The following is a 23,346-nucleotide window of genomic DNA, read 5'->3' as shown; positions in this document are numbered from 1 at the left end:
AGGGAAAGAATCACTGGGCAGCCTACAAAGCAACAAAGGATCAAGTTTAAAAACAATGTCACATCAAACTATCCACATGCACATTAGCTATTAAAAAAAATATTGCTTTTATACTATGAATGTAAGTGATTAAAGTAATCAATACCTTTTTTACTTTTGTGATACCTTCAAATTCCTTTGCTTTAAATAGTCAGTTTTGAAATATAAATTTCAGTTTTTCCCTTGCTGGATAATCTGATAATGCTACTAATATCCACTGTAAACTCCCAATTTCACCAAAGTAGTGATTATGTAGCCATATAAAACTTCCTTGATACAAATGTTAGTCACCAACAGGGGATGAAAAGCCGCCCTAACTTCCATTACATGGTGCAGTGGCTTACATGATATACCAGATGGTACCTGGAGGAAGGCTTTTAGTACTCCATTAATAATCCATGTCATCTCTCCCTTAAGTCACCTAGATAAGCTGTCTTCTTTTGATGAAAAGTCAGAACTAGATAATTTGCCTACTTGAATATGTACTTGACTCATTTAACATATGATATTTCAGTTTGGTTGTATTAAGAAACCCTACCTTTTGCAAATCCTGACTATTGATTTCATGTAACCAGCTCAGATGCTCATGAGCTTGCAAGAAACTGGCCAGCTGTCCGTGCTGAGCAATAGGCTGAGATAACAACTTTCCTCGCTTTCCTTTTTCTAAATACCAGCGAAACAGGAAATCTGAAAAATTCTGAAGATAATAGGAATATGAGTAGATTTTAAAAGTTACATTTAAATACCTTGTTTGTCTTCTAAGGCAAAATGTTTCATAAAATACAATTGGTAAGAACATGGTAAGAACCTGCTTAACAAAACAAGACACACACAAAAAATAACATACTGTTGATGAAAAAACTTAGAAGTTCTAATAGAAATAGTATTTAAAGAATTCATCAGTTACAGTGCAAGAGATGCTGATACACACAGCAGGGTTTATCCTTCAATGGAAGTGGAGGAATTGCCAAATGAAATGCCAAATGGCATGAAGAATTTATGTTAACCCACAAGAATGGAAACAGGTATCACATCACTCACAATTCTAATCTTATTTTTTTATCTGTTCCTTTCCCCACCTCAGAACTCTGTGCTTACTACTTCCTTTCATACATAAGTTTGCTTCTGCTGTCACTGTTTTTGAAACATTCCCTTCTATCTCCAACTGAACGTACAACCTTACTTCTCTCAGTCATTGTTAAAAACTAATGTCTTTCTAAAAAAAAAAAAGCACCTATTTTATCCTCAAAAACTTCAGTGTGACATAACTAATCAGGGTTTATGTTTGAGATTTAACTTAGTCTTTTCAGAGTAATTTTAGAATAATGCTAAATTTTAATTGCATTAACAATTTAAAAAATACAGTTTGAAGAGGCCACCAGTCTGATATTCTATCCATTAGACTTGATCTGTTCGGCTCTACATTCGCTGAAGTAAATTCTTTTCAGAAAGTGTTACATTTTTTCCTTTAAAAAAAAAAAACACCTGAAGAGAACAAATCCCTCTCACTTCAAGTAATCTCTATTGCCTTTTCCTTAAGCTTTCCAATTTTTCAGCACGCTTACGGGTTTTTACACCAGATTTTGAGAGAGATTGAAAAATTGTCTAACAAGTACCTGGCAGGACAATAAAAAAAGACCACAGCAATATCCCTATCTTCCTTGTCTTAACTACTTTTCTATTTATACATTTAACAATCTCACCTTCTCTTTTGGAAATTATCCTTAAATTTATATTACATTAGTTTAAGAAAACAACAGTACACTGACTACAGCACCTCAGTGAACAAGTCACAAAATGCCAAGAGGTTAAGAGTGAGACAATGTGTTTGAGGCACAGTCCCATGAAAAGCCACTGACCATACAGCCAGCACTCGTATCTTTGCTGACTTGTTTTGCAGTCTCAAGGTAAAATATTGCATTGAGTTCTGCACAGTGAATCTTGACTCCGATTTTCCACATTACCCCCGTATGTATATGTAAATACATATGCATTAAAAAACCCAGACACCCCACCCCCCTGCCCCCACAAATCACAACTTCTGCAACATTTCGGGTGCAAACGTATTATAAAACACTATCTAAAGTAATCAGAAAAACGAGTTACCTGATCTGCAAACTGACTCATGTAACGTTGTAATCTGGCCTGGTTGTCTGTCTGCTCACACATTTGCACCAGGATATCAAAGTCACAGTATTTCTCTGCTAAAGCAGCTGCCATCTGATACTGTCCCAGGGAAACTAAGTAACCAGGAAGAAAAAGAAGTTATATCAAACAAGCTCATCTTTGGCTGTTGGATGACTGAGAGCAGAGACCAGAAAAATGAAAACAATTTTCAAGTGTTTACATCACAGAGATACTGACACATTCCCAAAGAAATGTTCACCTTACTGCATCCATACCCTGTGCACATGCAAGCTCACATGCCTACCACCTCTGTCCCCCAATACAAGAGGGAAGAAGAGAAGTTTAGAATACTAAATCACTAGTATATTCTATTTTCTCTGAAAATTAGCAGCATCTGCTATTTGGGCTTTTGGGGGAGGGGGAAAAAAAAAATCAACCCATGACTTAGTATCTGTATTAGTATCCACTTAATTACACAAAGTAACAAAGCAGCAGGCAAAGGCTTTTGATAACAAATAGAACAAGTAAAGATAACATATTTTGAATACAAATCCTATTATTTAAAATCTTTCATTTTGGTTCAATCAAATACATAAGAGTTAGCAGAATATGCAATTTTGTTTGTAAGGAAATATTAGCTTTAGATTGAACATAATGATATAAAATATATTTACAAGCTAAGAGCCCACAAATGTCAGTAAAACTGACAATGATAGTTTAAGAGACTTCTTAAGGTTTAAGAATGTTAAAAGGCAGTGATTATTAGACTGTTCTATTTATAGCGTTCACTTTTAGTCTAAGAAAGTTAAACTTTATAAGCTTACTAAAATGTATTTGATCAGAGTTATTTCCACTTAACAAGGGGACTTTGCTTTCAATTACTCATTAAAAACCATATCTGACATGTTAAACAGCAGGTTTCATTATTAAATAATCAAGATTCAAAAAGTAACTTTTTCTTGATAAACACTGAACAAACTTTCGACATATAAATTTGTGTCAACTAGCAACAATATAAACATTTACAAATCCATTTATAGGCTATTTTCAGCCAGCTGGCACAAGATAAATTCCAGCTAGAAAAATACAGCAAGTTAGCAAAAGAAAAAAATTCAAGCAGCAACGTATCTTATTAGAGGTAGGGGCATGGGTGCAGTGTTGGGTGCAATTCTGTAATCTGTTGTTATTTTGTAAATATCCCATTAAACCATAAAAACAGTTATTTATACTCTGAAGGCAAACATGTAGAACAAACAGAATTCATATACAGATGCCATTTACTCCATCAGATTTGCATCGTTTCCCCACTGAATGGAACATTTAATCTTTGCATTAAGGAAAACAGACAGTACTTACGGAGAGGACATAAGAGTTCTGATCTTTTCTGCACATATTCCATTTCCACATTGCTGTATCTCTCTTGATCAGCAGGACGGTCCACAGATTTCAGCTGAGAAACATAGCCATCTAGAAAACAATCCAGTAGTGCCACCAACTGTTCAGCCATAATGCTACGGAGGTTACTGTCCACCTGGGGATACACCATCTTCAGAATGATTCCATGCTGACGTATTATTGCTGTACGAAGGCCACTGGATGCTTGGGAAAACAACACAGTGAACATTAAAACAATAATCTTATCACCACAGGAATCTATGCTGAAGTATAACAAAAACATTGCTACATATAATTACAAAAATAGACAGAAAAAAGCTAATAAACATTTTAATTTTAAAAATCAAAGCAATACTATTAAAAAAAAACAACCCCAAAACAAACATATACACCCATTTATCTTTACATACTAATTTGGCCAAAATATAGTAAACAAAAGAACAGAAACAAAACCACCCCCTGAACTACACAGACCTACACTGTCACATATCAATACCAGCTATTTTTCAGAAGAAAAGAATCACTTGCACGATCTGTAAGCAAAGTAGAGAATACACACAAGGAAAAGGCAACTTTTGTTAACCTGATTTAAATACTTGGATGTAGTCATCAAGACATAACAGACCAAAATAGCTTGCATGGATCCTGCTTTTCAAAATATTTTTATCTTGAGAGCACTAAACAACTATGTTTTACACGTAGAAGCCAAAGGGAAGCTTAAGCACTAACTGGAAAGTACTTGCTTCTGCAAACATTTGTTCTGATAGTTTTTCATGTTATTAAACCATCAAAATAAAACGCTTAAGGAAGTGGAGAATCATTAGTCCCTTTTAAAACAGTTATAGATCACATTTTGTGATTCATTTTAACATTATGTATCCCATAGGTCTGCTAACCAGAACCAGTGCATGCTAAAGAAAAAAAAAAAAATTTAAAAAAGTTTGCTTTGTCTCCCAAATTTGCAGTGCAAGTTTTAAAGAATTATCATCAATACTGGACAAAATAAGTGTTCACTGATTCATTTTATTTCTTTCATCAAATGAAACTAACTTCTCCTATTCTTATCAACAACCTTGTAGCAGCTTTTAACAATAAGTTTAACATTCAGATTGAAATTCTTCTGTTCTGAAACTCATGAAAAGAAATTTTTTTTTTAGAACAGATAATTAATAAACTAGTAATAATAATTTCTCACCTGTCCATGGAATATATTCAGGTTCTCTTTCTGGAAGCTCTCCTGTTTTATATAAAGAGGCTCTAGATTGACGATATTGACAGGCAGCTTGTAGCATGTCCTATTTAAAGGCAAGGACGTAAATACTTTAAAGTCTACCTGCATATACACAGACTGTAAAAGATGTTGTCTTTTATAATTCTGAAATATTCTTTGAATATCCCCCTTCTTTCTACACTACCTTCTCAGTTGTATAGAAGAGCACATATTGACTGAGCAAGAAACCTCAGTCATAAGCTCTTCACTCTTTGCTACGTTCTCATGCTTTCACAACTTCCGACAACGCTGCAACTTCTCAAATTCTCTTTAGCAGTGGCTCAGGAGGAAAAGGAATATCCCTAATTCTGCATGAGACCATCTTTTCCTTCCTAATATATTTGAACATGTGAAAAGTGCATTCACTTTTATTCTCATATCAGTAACTCAACTTGTTGAGTGCTTTTCAATATTTACCTTCCCCTCCCACAAACGTTTTAGATAATGCAGTTCTATACCTTAATGATGTTGTTCACATTGACAACTATCTGGGCCCACTCAATTGACTCAATAGGTGTATCTTTCAGGATTTGTTCCTCTTCTTCTAGTAAGCATTCAAAGATGGAATCTATCTGGGAGACCTTAAAGATAGAAAGAAAAATGGCACTGAGTACAAACATATCCATTACCAGTTGATACCTGAAAGCCAAGTTATGAGTTGTATAGAAAAATAAACAAATATTAGTAGAAACCACGTCAATAGCTAAAAATATTAAAAGGCATCAACTACTCAAATGGATAATGAAATCACCAGCTTACAATTCATACAATACTTGGAATACAAGAACTGCCTTATTTCTGGACTTAAATCTGGAAGGAAAAAAAAAAAATCCTCTTTTTTGGAGGCAACTCCATAAATTTTCATTAAGCATATGCCTCCATATTCTTCTGAAACATTTGGCAGTAGAACCTTTGTTAGATAAAGTATACTGGATAACATATGTGCTTTAAAATAGCAGACTATTATTTCTATTTTCCTTTATATTTCTTTTTCTCCATTAGCAACTACTGTCCTCTGCAGGAAAAAACTTCCTAAGAATAAATGTTTTGTGTACGGTTCTTCTCAAGAAGGAAGAAAGAAAGACTGGGCACTTGGCTGGAATGTGGCAAAAACTGAGAACTAGCTTAGACTAACTAATGTTAGAGAGGACAAAAAATTATGAGAGACTGAATTGATACAATTCCATACAGGACAGCTCATCAAAGCACCTCTCCTATCTGGAAAGCTTCACACTCTTCAGTTCATCCCTTAAAAATGATAATTTAGCATATGTTTTCTGATGTGCAGAGAATTTCACTTATTTTTTTCATTGCTCATCCATGTAGGTTAATTGGAAATCATAACAACTTTACTTCTGCTACATGAAATTTGTCAGAATTCATGTTTCAGTTGCAGACATAAAAAAGCATGTACACTAAAGTGAGGAAAATACTACCGCACCATCCCTATTTAAAGGGAAATTGTGTAAAGTTGAATTGATTTTTAAAGGGAAAAGATTCAAACTATACATTAAAGCATTGCAACTTTTACTATGTGATACTATACAATGATTCAGAAGTAACAGGTTTCTTACCTCTCGAAAGAACACATCTGCAGGGGTAAGACTTGGTGGAATGTCACACTCCCTTTTGTTTAATGCGATCAGTATAGCAGCATTCACTAGATCAGGCAGCCTGGAGTGGTGATTCTTGAGAACAATAGCTGCTGCTAGTTTCTCTGCGTGCTCACAGAGCAACAATCGAGTTGCCATTGGCATCCCTCGTACTGGAAAACTGCCCAGATGTTCAAATACACCGACCTTTTATTAAAAAAAAAAACCAAACACCACATGCACTTTAAACACTGTTCTAGAAGAATTACTTTAAGACAAAACAATACCCTACTGTGTGTGCTGATACCAAAAGATGAGTATGATTTTTTACCTGATGAAGAAACTCAATGAAGAAGGAATGTGCTTTTGTCTTATCCTCTAGCTGATGAAGAAGAATGAGAGATGTGTTGCTGAAACCAGCTGCTTCTAAAAAGAGAAAAATCTTAGATCAGAGCACTTGATACCTTCATTTCTTTGATAACTATTATTTTTGCCTCTGAAGTAAACATATTTCTATAAATTTTTATAGTGTTACTGCACTGGTACTTTTAAAAATATATGCACACACATTTATATATTGCTTACCATGCAATTTTCAATGTGGTTTTTGAACTCTATCATAGCTAAAGTAAAGCCTTTAGAAGAAATCAAGTATCTTTAGATCAGTACAACTATTCTGAAGCACTCAATTCATTATGCTGCTAAAATAGCAGCTCACCAGCTTATTCAAGTTTTAGTAAGATTCAGATTGAAATTTTTATCTTCATTGTGGGCTAGCTATTGCTAAATTTATTATGCCCTAGACCACAGCTACTACAAAATAAAGTGTTAACAGGCATTCAGACCTAATTGACTCTGTGTTGCCTGCACAATTCCACTGCACAACATAAGTGGTTGCCCAGCACCGCTCTACTTTTCTTCTTCCTCAAATGAGCTTGCATTTGAAAAGCCAGCTAACATTTCCATTTGGACAATCATGTCCTTAAAGGAGTCGGTAAGGATGATGGAAGCTGGAAGCTTCCTGATGAGTATCCTCGCAAGTATCTTACCTCAGCAGAGCTCTCCAGAGCCCAAGTTATTTTCCTATTTCAGAATTTTTGTATGTTCTAAGTGTGCTTTAAAGCAAAAGATTACCAAGATACAAAAAATCAGAAGAACTATGACTATGAGCAAAATTAGCAAGACTATTTCCAAGAAGCTATCAATTTTCACTTCTTGCTTTAGCCAGGAATAAATGCAGATAAGCCGCCAAATTAAAAATAAACTTGATTCAGAAAATACTAAGGATCTGATGCCTAACTGGCATTTCTAACAATTTCTAACTGGCTGCCAGGCAGAAACAACAGCAGGAAGCATCATCCATCTGTAACTATTTACTACGTGAACTTTCAAACTAAGTCTCTGCTCAGTAACTGGCAACTGCTGCCTAGAGGTCCTGGGGACTGTTTCAAATTAACACTGTTTATAAGAGATAGGGAAGCATGATCAAAGAAGTTTCTTGCTGAAAATGTGTCAGCTTTAACTCTGTACATACAACAAGTTCTCCAAAATAAATTTCTCTAGTCCTCTTTTAGGCAGATGTAAATTCCAGCGCCCCAGAGGGATATGAGCTCACTCTACGCAGGATCCAAGCCTACCAGAACCTGTGCAGCCATGCTGACAAAGGGCTAAGCATAAGGAAATAAACTCTTTCTCTCAACGTATCTATTTATGTAAAATAATTTAGATCTATACAAGGAATCATGGTGTCCTGGTTTCAGCTGGGATAGAGTTAATTTTCTTCTTAGTAACTGGTATAGTGCTATGTTTCAGATTTAGTAGGGGAATAATGTTGATAACACACTGATGTTTTAGTTGTTACTAAGTAATGTTTACGCTAGCAAAGGACTTTTCAGCTTCCCATGCTCTGCCAGGTGCACAACAAGCTGGGAGGGACCACAGCCAGGACAGCTGACCCAACTGGCCAACGGGGTATTCCATACCATATGACATGCTCAATACATAAACTGGGGGGTGGTCGGGGAGCAGCGACTGCTGCTTGGGGTTGGGCATCAGTCAGCGGGTGGTGAGCAACTGCATTGTGCATCACTCATTTTGTATATTCTACCATTATTATTACTATTATTTTCCCTTCCTTGTCTGTTCTATTAAACTGTCTTTATCTCAATCCACGAATTTTACTTTTTTTTCCAATTCTCTCCCCCATCCCACCTTGGGGGGGGAGGGCAGGGGGAGTGAGCAAGCAGCTGTGTGGTGTTTGGCTGCCAGCCAGATTAAGCAACAACACGTGGAAACACTAAAGTGACACCATCTGTTCCTTGCATAAAGTACCCTTCTCAGAAATGTTTTCTTTGCTGTTTGTGTTTACTATATGAAGGCAAGAACTAACCATAGTAGACTGCAAGTTTAACTGCCAGTCTCATAGGATGCATCTTTTAGCCTTTCTGGAGATATATCTAGTGGTGGAAGAGGGCAAGGGACACCCATGCCTTTTTTGCAAAGCTTAAATTATAATTTTATCTACAGTACTACAGACAGTTTTTCCACCAAAAAAACCCCAACCCAACAACCAACACCAAAAACCCCAACAAAAACACCCCACACCATTATGTTTACCTTCAGGTATAGATTCAGCCCATCTTGGATCAGAGGCAGGGTAATCATCCATTAAGTCCACACTGATCTGAGTCACTGCCCTATCCAGTTCAGCATCAGAATCCAGATCTGCACTACTTGGAAAGAGCTCAACTACCATGCTTTGTGCATTGACTATATCTTTCCTGAAATAAAAGAAATACAAAATATGTGAAATAAAAACAATAGATAGGATTATAGGAACAAGAACCATTCAATTAGTAGGATTTTTCTGATATGCTTTTTGTAAAGTGCTTTAGATCATAAACATCAAGCATTGTTTGGGCTGTCTTTAACCTAATTATGGATAAAAGGTACTCTGACTCTTTTAAAGCAAGTAGGATGCACAATCTATAAAACAAAAGCACAAGCCAGGAAGTGTTTCAAGTCACTTTTTATTTTATTTTCCCTATTATTATTATTTAAGAGAAAAGATTCATCATACAGAGCTAAGTCTGGAGGTCTCTGTTAGTTAAGTCACCAAATTTCTATTGCTTGCTTTAAAATCCTCTCAAGAGTACAAGTAATCACTCCCACAAATGGCAATAGAGTAAAAGCTCTCAGGAAAACGCTTCAGCAAATATAATGCATTATTCTTATTTTCTGTAATTTCAGAGAATCCTATTCTATTCATGTCAGTAAGTAAAACAGTAAGAAGCATCCAAATACTTAAACCTCCAATGTATGAAGTTGTACTGAAGAACTCTATGTAAGAAGTATGCAATACTCACAAAAAGCACTAATTTGATTTTGAGACTAAAAATAATAGTATTCTGACTGAGAAGAGATACTGTGATTCCAATATATTATCTGATTTTGGAAATATTTATATTTTTCATGAGACTTTCAGTTCGAATGTTTATATGACCAAGATATCTTGAATTAAAAAAAAGCAGCGCATCCAGAAATTGCACAAAGGTTTACTAAAGCAAACTATACTTTTAAAAACTGGAATATGCTGAATCTTCTATTAAACAACCTTCCATTATTTGCTCTGCATCAACTGCTTGGCCATCTGGACAGGCCATTGCTATATCTATTGTGTGGGTGACTTCCCCATTCATTTTACCATACTATTTTTCTGGAAAAAATCTGAATCAATACTGTACACATCAAATTATTAATTTTTTCTAGTTTCATAAATTTAACCCAAATTTTAATCAAAATAACATTAAACTTCCATGCTGTTTCACATTGTTTTCCTTACTACCGCCTCCTACTTTCTTCTGACCCTGTTTGCAACCCCCTTGTTCACATCCTCGGTGGTATCAGCTTTCATATTTGTTATCTGTGCTCTCAGACCTTAGCTACTCCAGTCACCTCAGGACTACAGACATCTTCAGCAGCAGTTCTGTTTACTGACATGTCCACTTGTGGATACATGTAGGTTTTCTTTCTGAATTCTGTGCATGTTTACAGATCTTTATATCCTTTATTATATGTGCCTAATCCCCTTCATAATCTTCTACCTCACATGCAGCTCTATGTCAAAAGCACTCCTACTTCTGTTATCTTAAGTCTGTTCTTTCCAAGTTCTAAGACTCTTTAAGGAGGTTAGTCCGAAGAGGGTTTGTGGGTTGTTTTGGTTTTTTAAAATAAATATATATTGAAAACAATCTAAGTCTACAGCTCTGTTTATCATCTTATCTCTCCTCTTCCTCCTTTGTTTACATCACTCATCTCAACATCAAGCCTCTGAGAGGCATTGCATGCCTCCCGACAGTCAGGTTGCTTTAATAAGGATTATTTGACAAACAATGTTTTTCCTTCCACCCGCACTCCCCCCTGTATCAGTCAATCTAAAAAACAGCATCAACTTGCCACAGAATCTGCCATGCTAGTTATTCTTCATGGCCACATAAATAGTAATTAAACATATTTGAAAGTATTACTGAAAACAGCTATGCAAATAAAAATGAGGAAAAGGAAAGAATGTTTTTTAACCACAAAACACCACTTAGAAAAGAATAAAGAAGTCAAAATAACAAAGTTTAAAATAGTTTCACTGGCAATAATGTAACATCACAGAACTTATGCAGAGTAAGTGAAAAGTGATTGAGATTATAGAAGTCTGCTCCTTTCTAGCATGTATCACTTCTTCAGTAGCTCAAGATGTATCTAACACTTTCCTAATAAAAATGTGCATGTGTCATTAAAATAGCTTTAATTAAAACAGCACAACAGTATCTTTACCATGACAATCTCTTACTCAAATATCAGAGTGCCTGCCTTCAAGAACAGCAAACAAAGCCTCAAAAATGAAGTGCAATTTCTACCTGCAGTACTGTAGAAAAGCAGCTTTCAGTAATTTGGTCTTATCTTCTTGAGCTATGATTTCTAGCCTACTGGTTGCATCAAACGCAGGACTCTGAAAATGAAAAGTAAAAACTTCAGCTGAAAGACAAATATCAATCTTCATTACGAAATGAAAACAATTTTTCTAAATAGCAACAACATAGATTTAAAATAAAAATGCCACCTGGAAGCAGTTTTGTTTATTAAGCCAAACATAAGCCCACAAAATACATTACAATGAAAGTCACACAGTGGTTTGACCTCAAGCATTTTAATAAAATTCACACAAACTGCAAAGGAACTTATGCCAACTTATTTCACCAGTCAAACTTTTTATGGTACTTTTAAATATTTTAACATTCAAACCCAACATTTTTGACAGAATTTAAACGGTAGTCATGAGTACCATCACCTGCAAAAACAATGTAAGTGCAGACAAATCTAACTAGAGATTAGTTCCATAAGAAAAAAATAGTTCCATCTGAGCAATCACCACAAAGGTCTTCCACTAAAATACTAGTTAGTAATAACTGATTTAAAAGATGATTTAATCGGAGTAAGGATTGAAACTCACTATAATGCCACAGAAATATTCTATAATTTATACTGTAACAACTTTTCTATTCTTCCTTCCCACTTCAGGACATCTCCAGGGCACATACATTTTAAACAAAACATGTTTGATGTAAATAAGAGCTTAGTAAATGCACACTGCACAAAATATCAATAAAAATATTTTAGCATATTTTTATAAGACAGTATTAAAAAAAACCAAAACCATTGCAGAAATGATATTCAGCCACTATACAGCCCTTCTCAGCTTAGCCTCCAAGCTTTTCACAGCATGGTAAGAAAAAAGCGTCTCTTATATGCACAAAAGAACAGACACAAAAGACTGAAGAAACGATCCTGATCAAAAAGTGAGAACAAAGTCTGAGTCTCTGCAGTAGTGTTATATCAGGTCTACTGACATATAGTAATACATCTACATGAAAAAAAAAAATTCATAGGTACCTCGGCTTCAAAACAAGGCAAAACAAAAAAGTTATTCAAACTGGCAGATGATGTAAAACCTCTTGGGTTTTGAAAACTGCCTTCATTACAAGTGTTTGAGTCTCTATTTGAAAAAAAACCTTCTAAAGCTCAAACAAGGTAGGATTTCCACAGTGAAAAATCAAAACTGCCAGAAAAACATTTTATTTCTACCCTCAGTTTTCAACCAGCCAAACAAACAACCATTACCTCACTTCTTGGCCCAGCAAGAGAAGAGGACAGGGAATCTTCAAGGTCTTCAGGAAGCACAGAAATGTTTTCCCTGGACAAAATGGTGATAAGTCCACTTTTTTTGGTAAAGAAGATGGGGAGGCTAGTACAGGAACCTGCTCCTAAAATGCTATCTCCTAAGATGAGGGGAGAGGAGAAAAAAAAAAAGAAAAAAAAGAAGAAAGGAAAAAAAGCACATAAATGCCACTTTAATTTAAGAACAAAATGTAACAGTTTCATAGACAATTATTAAATTTTGTCATGAATCAGCCAACAGTAATTGATAACTGCACCTGACTTACAGAAATTGTGGATACTATTTGCTACTCAAGATACAGATTCCCAGATACTGCAAGTTTAAAGAAAAAAAAAAAAAAATCAATATTCAGGTGGTTCAAATTCTATTTAAGGACCGATGTGCACATCCTACTTGAAAACACCTCTGAAGGTCAAGGATGACATGCTTAGAGAGATCTGACACAGGTACCTAGCATGAATTTTAGGCTGAGCCTCAACACAAAGTTAACTTAAAAAAAAACAAAACACCACAGTGAATGCTGGAAGAAAAAAAAAAAAAAAAGGGGCAAAAACCCCCACAAACAAAATCTCCACCCTTTGATACACCAAAAGTGGGGATCTACTTCATTTTCATCCGAAATGCTGTAAAGTAAGTGATAACAATACTGGATGTCACGTCAGCACTTTCTCCATACGCTCATGAGAAACTCCCAACTTGAAAGACTTAATGAAGAGAAAAAGGAGAGTAAATATGATTCTGCTCTCCAAGAAATCTAAATACTGTAAAAACATTCAATGAGAAAGTATCAACGAAATTTAATTTTTTTCTCCCCTGCATGTTACCTTGTATGCCAAATATGATTTTCTCCTGTGGTAAAGAAATTCTTCCAGTTCCAGTGGAACAAGCAAACACTTCATCTTCCTTATAGAGGTAAGCAGCATGGCTAAAGTAATCTGGGACTACCAGACAGCACAACACTTCCTCTTCTGACTGAAAGCGTTACATATGAACAATATCACATATATAATAAAAACCTTAAACAAACATCTAACATTTTAAAGGCTGATCTGAGTTGCCTGAATTTGTTTTAATTTTTAAGAAGAACATATGGATATAACTTAAAACCTAAAACACCCACGCAAAACCACTTTTAATTTATCCTAAAACTTAAGATCCTGGATTTTTTTTTTCTTCCATATATATTAAATTCTTGCTAATTTCACCCGGAGAGATAAATTAACAGATTATTCTACAAATTATTCTACAGTTATTCTACAAATACTCTAGATGTTTAGACTTCTATTTTTGAGGCTTTTTTATCTTATACTTTAAAATGTAAAGCATTAACTTTACATACAGTTACTATTAAACATTAAAAGATGCTAGTACACATTTTACTTGGAATACTACGAACACATACTTCCAAGAACAACCTTAAGACAGAGAACTTGATTTTCCTTCAGACAAAAATCTGATGGCTGATTAACGTACAGGAATATTCTGAAACACTGTGCTTTCTTAACTTAGTTTCAGAGCCTTCATCTGCATACCTGAAAAGATGGATTATACTGTGTGACCTCCACAACAACATCATCAGACATCTGGTAGCCTTTATCTTCTACTGTTATCAGAGTGTAGTAGACAAGACATGGACGATCTCCAGGATGCCATGCTGCAGCAAGTACCACCAGTCCACCACTATTCAACAACAGATATCACACCATTGAGATGATTATTACACATTTTGTAATAACCTTGTTCAAACTCTACCACTCACAAAAACAGATATTTCAGTACAATCACAAATAATTATTTTTCAATATTGAAAGAAAGACTATACTACTTGTTCTTTCAAGCTGTTATTAACAGTATTCATATTGCAGTACAAAAATCAACAAAGACAGTTGTGATTTTACGTAATTAAATTAAACACAAGAGACACTGAATGCTCTGCATTTGCTGGAACAAGTTACAATTGCTTGTACAACTGTACAAAGACTTGCTGTCTTTGTACCATCAAGGCAAAACAAATACCCAAACCTGATAAAACGACACTAAAAAAAGTGAAAGGAATTATTCTTAGGTAACGAATTTGTAATGCTAAAGAGATAATTATAGCATGCAGTATAGGATAACCTAGTTACCTAATATGATGTGCTTATTTTATCACAGTGGCACTCAAGTAAAATTAAATTGCAACTACTTACATAAAGTTTTCTGAAGAAAACAGAACACATTTATCTCATTAATGTAAGTCTTACCAGATGCAAGTGTACTTCCTTACCGATTCTGTTGCAAATCCATGTATTGTATATTTACTCCTCCTTTAATATCTTCATAGTTACTTTCAGAACCCTAAAAAACAACACATCTGACCTATAACTATATATAAATAGGCTATTAACTAAACAAACACACAAACCCTTTCCAGGAGAGCTGGCTCTTACCCAGATTGCATCTGTAATATGTTCTTTCAGGATCCTGTTGATATCCCAGCTGAGAATATAACGTTCTGATGAATCATCAATCTCCCATTTGTTTAGATTCGAACTTGTTAGCATATAAAAGCTTGATCTCTCTTCATCCCAAAGAACGCTAGAAATCTGCATTTAAAAAATAAAAAGCTAAAAAGGTCAAAGCACAGCCTTAATATTTGGATACAACAACCTACACCACTCTGAGTCCACAAAAAAATCACTTCTTTGGGCAATCTACACAAGTTATCAATCTCCCATTTGTTTAGATTCGAACTTGTTAGCATATAAAAGCTTGATCTCTCTTCATCCCAAAGAACGCTAGAAATCTGCATTTAAAAAATAAAAAGCTAAAAAGGTCAAAGCACAGCCTTAATATTTGGATACAACAACCTACACCACTCTGAGTCCACAAAAAAATCACTTCTTTGGGCAATCTATACAAGTTACATTACAAGATGAGAGTATTACAATAATTTCCAAGAGAAGTCTTATTTTATAGATATAAGAACATCTATAGTAAGTATGTTTCTCATACTTTCTTCCAGCTTTTGTGGAGTTCATTGACAAAGCTCAACCCGATCACCAACCCTTGGCAACTCTAAATCAGAAAAGTAAAATTACAGGTTACTGCTAGTTTCTTCAAGTAGTAATGAGGCTATTACTAGAAAGAGGCAAGACACTGAATCACTGCGCATTCCCCAGGAAGTATTACTACTTTAAAGTCTCCTTTTATTCAAATCTAAAGAGCCAGTCAGCACTCTTCTTTACAAAGCATACAGATTTATTTGGTTTCTGTCTTTCTTTCAAATTTCAAAGAAATGTAAGTAACATAAATGAGCTGAGTCTTGTCTCTTTTTTTTGGTCATCAAACATCCTTACACAGTCTTTTCTTTTTTCTTTCTTAAACACTGAGGCTAGAAATTGCATGGAGAAATTAAAGCAGATTACTATATGAATATTTTTCAAGCTTACCACAGCATCATGCCCAGGAGACAATATACCCAGAAGAGACGAAACCTTTCTACCAATTCCAGAAAACATACCCTGACCCTGTGGCAGGGCATGCTGATGAATCTTGCCAGAACTATCTGGTATCAATCGAACTAGCTGGCCTCTGGAAGATGATAAAATAAAGCTTCCTCCCTAACAAAAAGAAAAAGCAACTATATTAAAGAAATAAAAATCACATTCCTGAAACAATTCTATTGTCAGATAAACTTTATGTCAGTTCACAAGGGTAAATACTAAACAAGAACAAGGCATCCATAGCACTTGAGAGCTAACAAAGAAAATAAAGAAAGTATTTATTACATAAAAAGACTGTTTAAACAAATTTTTCCACATTATTCTGAATTCTTGAACCAGTGCAGCATAGAGCTCACAGTATACTTTTTAAATTTTAAACCATATTTTTGAAAAATATGAAAAGAAAATATATTTAATCAATCTCTATAGGCACTAGTACATGTAACATTCATATGTTGAATTATGAATTAAATAACATTCAACTTCCAAGTGCGCATTTAAAACTTGAAGTGTTATTAAGCACACTATAACTTTTTTTTTTTTAATAGCATCCTATCCTACAGGACACTAATCTAAATTAACTGCATAACACATCTTCCATCTGGTTATGTCAAAAAAGACTGGGATAGGTAATTAAAAAATGAATAGTGCATTAATGAATGTATAACTGAGAAAAGATATCACAATGCTAGTGTCAGACCAGGAAAGAAAACAATATGCAGATACAAAGAAAGAAGTTGTTTTCTATTGGGGTTTTTTTGCTTGTTTTTTTTGTTGTTGTTTTTTGGGTTTTTTAAAGAAATAATAAATATGAACACTAAGTCAAACATCTGACTGGTACGTAGCACTGGCAGAGACTCATTTTGTTATCCATGAAACTCCATTTCAGTTTAACAACAGAACCAAAATCTCATGTAATCCTAATGATGAAAAAGAAGTGTTACCTTTGCGCTAAGAAAATGTGAAGTGTCTTGTGCATTACGCAAAATATGCACTCCATTGTAGGTGCTTATATACCTCATTTAGGAGGCAGAGACTTCTGTTCATGTATCTCTTGCCTGTCCTAATGGATGCATCTACATTAGCACTTTAATTAGTATCAAAAGTCTGCTTCTGAAGAGACCTTCTGTGAGTCCGCACATACTATCTGCTGGATCACATCACAGAGCAGTCCGAGTGTACCAGCTGTACACCTTTGAATGAAACTAAACTGAAAGATGGGCTCTGACCACTAACAGATATTTATTTCATGCAGCTACATTGGAACTAGTTCAAAATAAAACAACCCCCTCGCCCTAAATGACCAGCGTAGATAATGGCATTGCCTCAGCACTAACCTTTTTACTTTATACGTTCTCAGCTATTGCCTTTCACTACTTGCTAACACAGACATAGCCTTCACGCCCCCTACCACCAAGGCATTAAAAAAAAAGGTGCCTTCAATTCAAAACTGATCAAAGTTTGTATGTTACAGGGAATGAACAAAGCCTGCTAGACGTACAACAATTTTTAAAAAACAAACAAACAAAACCCACCAAAACAACAAAACAAAACCAAAACCAAACCAAACCAAAACAAGAAAAACAAACAAACAAAAAAAGAATGCCAAGGGCCTGGAGGTTGCTGAAAGAACGAACTGTTTACCTGTACAGGAAATGTTCACAGAACAAAATTTAAAAAAAATTTAAAAAACAAACAACCAACCAGCACCATTTTCATCATCATACTATATAAAAATTTTGCTAAAGTTTAAATCTGCCCAGTGACAGGATGACTAAGTTGCCATATAAGTAATAATGCAGCTTTAGAACACTGATTAATAAACAAACAAACAAAAAAAGAATGCCAAGGGCCTGGAGGTTGCTGAAAGAACGAACTGTTTACCTGTACAGGAAATGTTCACAGAACAAAATTTAAAAAAAATTTAAAAAACAAACAACCAACCAGCACCATTTTCATCATCATACTATATAAAAATTTTGCTAAAGTTTAAATCTGCCCAGTGACAGGATGACTAAGTTGCCATAAGTAATAATGCAGCTTTAGAACATTGATTAATAAAAGGGTTCTCCTCTGAAAAAAAAAGTGTTCCTCTAGCTCTGAATTCACATTGATGTCAATGTTTCAACTACAGGTGTGATAATACCTTGATTTCCTCATCTTGATACCTGAAGCTTGGGCACAATTCAACTCTAATAGGCTAGATACATATTAGTGTTTCTTAAGACCTTGAAACTCTTAAGAAATTTGTCATTAAGATCACTGTCTTCTGATTAGGTTTATAAATGTTTATGACATGCTGGTGCCCTAAAATAATATTCATATTACAGCATATGAACAGTAGATGTTGAAAAGGTCATGAGATAAAATGTAATTTAATTGACAATAACTAGTTTTTAAGATAACACATATTGCAACACACACTGAATTTTTTGATATATTCTGAGAGTTTTCCCCATTTAGGCACATCAACAGCAGAAAACAGAATTTCTAAGAACAATTCATAATATACTTGTTCATTACTTTCATACAGAAATCTCTCAAATACAGTCACCAGTGAACTATACCACAAGACACTGAGTGTGTGGTCTGTGGATTCAGATGAAGTAGTACTCTGCTTTTGTGATAGCAGGGTTTCTACCACTGGAAGTAATCACAATAGTAACACTGACACTCCTCATAGGCTGAGGTACTGAACCAGTCCTGTTAACCTTCTGGGCAAATCCTGCGTGCTTCCCCGACTTTAACATTATTATTTATGACTACCAGTCATCTCTGCTACTTAAGATCATCACACTCATGAACAATCTCTGAAATTACTCCTCAGAATGTTTGATAGTTTGCTTTGCAACATTTATTGGAGATTTAGGACTGATAATGTGGAACATGCTTTTTAATTTTTAGATTAGCAATTAAAGCAGTATTTTAATATAAATCATACTGTACTGTACCTTTACTGCTGTTAGGAAACTGCACAGAGAGCCTCCAAAGTCTGTAAAAGTCTCCGTATAGGAACCTTCATGTGCAAGATTGGGCCAGTAGCGCACAGAACCTTCGCTAGTAGCAACCATTATTGCCAGAGACTAGAAGTGAGAAAATAATTTACAGAACATGCAAGATAATAATAATCAGACTGCAGCTTTAACTAAAACATGTTATTTTACATACCAAGATTGTGGGTGACAAATACACAAAAAAGTAGTAAATACCTATGTATGCACACTGCCAAACCCAGAACTGAATTGCAAAATGATTCTGTAGCATAACCTAATATGTGCAGGGAACTTTATACTCGCATATTTTGCTAACAATATTTTCTGCTGGTTCTTGTTCCTGATAATTCAGGGTCTGCTACTGAAATGTAAACGAAAATTACAGTTGCAAGACAGAAAAGAGCCTGTGGAGAATTCCAGATGCCAAAAGTTATAAGCTGCTATGGAAGACTTAAAATGCAGACTATAATTTAACAAAAGAAACTGCTGTAGTGTCATTAAGAGAAATATCAAATCACATGGTGGCTCTTCTCTTCATAAAGACATAAGCCCACAGTGTGCCTACATTAGGGCTTCTGACTCAGGAAATCACTCAGATACCAAATTCAAACTATGAAACAAGACTGTGTTCAAGTAGAGATTTAGATAGAAAGCATTGTACCTAATCAACTGGTACAGAACAATAGAAGAACTGTAGCTGAAAGCTGTTATTGATCTCCTTGGAGTTTTCTAACTGATTTTTGACTAGACACAGATCTTCACACACCTGGCTAATAAACATCATAGCAATTAAAAAAACACCAAAGAACGCATTGTCCTTTGTGATTCCTGCCCATTGTTTAATAATTTTCCTTTTAGTGAAATATTTTCTACCACTAATATTTCTACTTCACTCTATAAAATCATAGTGTACACGCACGGCTCACAAGCTGAAGAAAGAGGAAGTAAAAAAAAAATAATCTTGGTTTAGGTGTCTTACTTCGTCTTAAACTTCTTTGGGTATGACTAAGTCATAGAGCATTTAGAGTTTTACGAGCTAATCACTAGATATTAAGATTGCTTTTCATCATCTGGAAGTGTAACACAGTAACAAGTCAAAAGAAAAGATCCTATTACATATTCTGTGCTGCTTTTTCCTTCCATAGACAACTGCTTATCCAGTTTTAGTAGAACACCACATATATTAACTGAAAACTACACCCAAGCTGAAAGTGAGAGCTTCTTTTCTTCATGAATGGTATAACAGACACATTAACATACTCAGAAAACTTAACTGATCTTCAAACTTCACCCTCTAGCACAGCATGTTACAAAAAGGCACTTAGGAAAGTAATCAGTCAAGACAGATTAAGTCATCTGTCCTCCCAGTGCCAGCTTCCTTATAAAGGCCAGCCAAGGGAGGGTGCTGGTGTTTGCTTCTCATCCATGTGTATTCAGAATTAAACCATTGCTGAACAACTTTTTCAGCCGGCATGCATTTAAATTGCACTTGCTTAAACTGAATATTTGATTGCCCTGGTGTTTGTTAACACAATACTTCTTAGTTTACTGTATTTTGTTTGTTACGCAAGCACTCCAAGTAATCCTTAGGAAAACAATTATTTAATCTGATCCTGATTCATGTAAATGGTGTAGTTTGAAAAGACTAGCAGAATTTTTTATTTCAAACATATTTATTCCAAACTATCAATCCTGATCTTTTGAATAGATAGTACCACACCAAATGCAGTTTTCAAGTAAGTACTTGATACAGTAGGATATATTCAAAGTTACCCTAAAAGTATTTTTAAACACTAAAATTTAAAAGTTGATCACCTGCAGAGAAGGCGCTTCACCTGAAGAATTGAGACAAGATATAGCTGCTAAACTAGAACTCCATTGGAAGTCACTGGGTGGCAGCTGCAGTTCCTTGCACAGAGATAACTGTAAGAAAGAAAGATGCCATAATAAATAGGAGACTAGAACAACTTGTTCCTCTGCCACAAAGTCTTTAGACTTTTTGGCCCTGCTAAAAATTAATTTTCAACTAGCCCAGACACTGTGTAAGGGAACCAAAAGAATGTCACAAGACATTTTCATCAAGGTTGTCACAACCAGCCAACAGCTAAAAACCACCTAACTGTACATTTTCAAACATGACTGTTTTTCTTTAGTTATTTCTGAGTGTTTCTCACAACACTACAATATTGAATTACTTCTTTCAGAGGTGCAATTATTTGACCATTCCTCAATACAATATGCTAACAAGGCAGCAAAACAAAATTGAAATAGAAGTGCTTGAGAAAGCTCACTAGGTTCTAACAGAGTGGAGAGGGGAAAAACTCCTCCTTTCCCTCCCCTCCCCCCACAAACTTAAACAATCAAAAAGATTTTAATCCCTTGAAAAATCTCTACAAGTACCAGAATGCATATAACTGTCACTCCACTGTAAGTGCAGAATCTGTATAATTAACATATGTTGCACTAATTGAAAGATACTGATTTTGTAACTACAGCTTTCCTCCGACCATACTTGCTATTCACTGAAAAAAACACTCCCCAGAGGGGAAAAAAAAAATTCTTGACGTACGAAACCTAGATGAAACATATGTTCAGCACAGCTGAAACTAACCTTTTTTTTTTTTGACAAGTTGAAAATCAGTCCCAGAATAATCTAAACCAATCTGTAACATATCAACTAGTTTTGAACTATTAAAATAAGCTTTATTGAGACTATCTAACATAAAAGACACACCTATTAAAATGCAAAGAATTAACCTTAGTGTCAAGGTGACAATTAAAAATGAAGAGAAGAATATAAAAATGTTAAGCTCCCTCAAAAGCTTGAGTTTCAGTTACTGTTGTTAGTATAACTTCATACCAACCCCGCTGCTTTTGGGGGAAACTAGACAAACTCCAATTTATAAAGAAACTCTTGCTATAAAAAACCACAACTGAATAACTTGTTCAACTAGCATTAAATATAGAAGTTTTTCCATCTTGATCTTTCAGTTACCTTAGCTACTGGAGATTGACCAATCTTCCAAATAATCAGCCTCTCCTTATGGACTAGCCAGGCCCATCCACTTTCATCCACTTGAACACTCAGCTGGTCATCAGCTACATAAAAAGTAATTTTTTTTTTTTTTAAAACATTCAGATTTTTAAAACACTGCAGAGTAACCTTAAAATGAAAAAACTTTCATTCTCATATGAAAATAAGAAATATAGTTTCTATTAAATTAAATTCCATGTTAGAATTTCCATGTATTTGATTAAGATACCAAATTACTACACAGTTTAAAAATCCATTTGACAAACGCTCAACTTTTGAGAGTGAAAAGCAAGACAATCCTAGAAGCTATTTCCATCAATTTACAGCAGATAAAAATTGCTCAGCAATTCACAAAGCTATTATAAAGATACGCATTTTTGGTTCCTCTTATATGTACTATAAAAGAAAACCACAGGGAAAAATGGCTTAGGAGACCAATTTCTTGAACTCAGGGAAAGGTTTGTATCACTGGGGCTTTTAGAAGTGATAACAAATGTGGATTAAAAATAAATTAAAAAAAAAAATGAGAGCATCCACTCCAGGACACAACAGAACCGAAACAAGTGAAAAAGGTGAGAAAGAACCAATAAGCAAAAGTTACCAAAAAACTACTATTGGTTTTCTTTATAACCTTGCACTTTACGATATATTGGTTAAGACAGCACCTGAAGGATATTTACATGCATCCATACTGACATGGGTGTTATTACAATTATAGTTACATAGTTAACAAAGTTGGATTCAAACCAAGGCACAAACATTTCAGTTTCCACTGTAAAGTCAGCATTTAAATGGCATCATCGACATGTTAACACTTCTCTCGCCTGTTAATTTTCAGAAAAATAACAGATAAAATCAGTTCTTACCATCAGCCTTCTTCAGGGCTTCCATAACCTTAACAGGCAGAGAGGATCCAAAAGCCTTAACATCATAGTTAATAGTCTCACTTGCTGAGGGATGCTGGATAACTCTGGTAGGAGTTGCTCTTAAACAAAACAAAAAGTTATAGTTAGTTTTTATTGTTTCTTCATCAGTTTCAACAGACATTTACTTCATTATTATCTGTTTAGAAATAGACCTGATGAAATGGGCTTACATAAAATAAACATGCTCCCTCTGGGAGCACCATCTAAAGCAGTCATTTGGTGGCCTCCTTACAAGTTGTTAGCTGTCATCAAATTC

At 34.8% G+C, this 23,346-nt stretch overlaps 1 protein-coding gene across 1 annotated transcript in view; it reads right to left on the bottom strand.

Moving 5' to 3' along the window:
* NUP133 (nucleoporin 133kDa) overlaps window positions 1-23,139 on the bottom strand; it is a 34,350-nt gene extending 11,211 nt beyond the window's left edge. Inside the window, exons 1-19 of the mRNA XM_009579228.1 lie at window positions 23,031-23,139; window positions 22,126-22,229; window positions 20,946-21,053; window positions 19,089-19,220; window positions 16,084-16,254; window positions 15,082-15,237; window positions 14,919-14,989; window positions 14,185-14,332; window positions 13,477-13,624; window positions 12,595-12,752; window positions 11,334-11,425; window positions 9,040-9,203; window positions 6,755-6,849; window positions 6,406-6,630; window positions 5,290-5,412; window positions 4,757-4,856; window positions 3,523-3,765; window positions 2,146-2,279; window positions 578-736 (exon numbers count right to left, since the gene is read on the bottom strand). Of these exons, the coding sequence (XP_009577523.1) occupies window positions 578-736; window positions 2,146-2,279; window positions 3,523-3,765; window positions 4,757-4,856; window positions 5,290-5,412; window positions 6,406-6,630; window positions 6,755-6,849; window positions 9,040-9,203; window positions 11,334-11,425; window positions 12,595-12,752; window positions 13,477-13,624; window positions 14,185-14,332; window positions 14,919-14,989; window positions 15,082-15,237; window positions 16,084-16,254; window positions 19,089-19,220; window positions 20,946-21,053; window positions 22,126-22,229; window positions 23,031-23,055 (2,556 nt within the window). The 5' untranslated portion in view covers window positions 23,056-23,139. The remainder of the gene's footprint in view (window positions 1-577; window positions 737-2,145; window positions 2,280-3,522; window positions 3,766-4,756; window positions 4,857-5,289; window positions 5,413-6,405; window positions 6,631-6,754; window positions 6,850-9,039; window positions 9,204-11,333; window positions 11,426-12,594; window positions 12,753-13,476; window positions 13,625-14,184; window positions 14,333-14,918; window positions 14,990-15,081; window positions 15,238-16,083; window positions 16,255-19,088; window positions 19,221-20,945; window positions 21,054-22,125; window positions 22,230-23,030) is intronic.
* Between the last annotated feature and the right edge of the window lie 207 nt (window positions 23,140-23,346).

This window comes from Fulmarus glacialis, unplaced genomic scaffold (assembly GCF_000690835.1).
Source record: "Fulmarus glacialis isolate BGI_N327 unplaced genomic scaffold, ASM69083v1 scaffold9936, whole genome shotgun sequence".
Taxonomy (NCBI): Eukaryota; Metazoa; Chordata; class Aves; order Procellariiformes; family Procellariidae; genus Fulmarus; species Fulmarus glacialis.
Note: the sequence above shows the minus strand (reverse complement) of the source record. Positions and strands in the feature narration are given on the sequence as shown.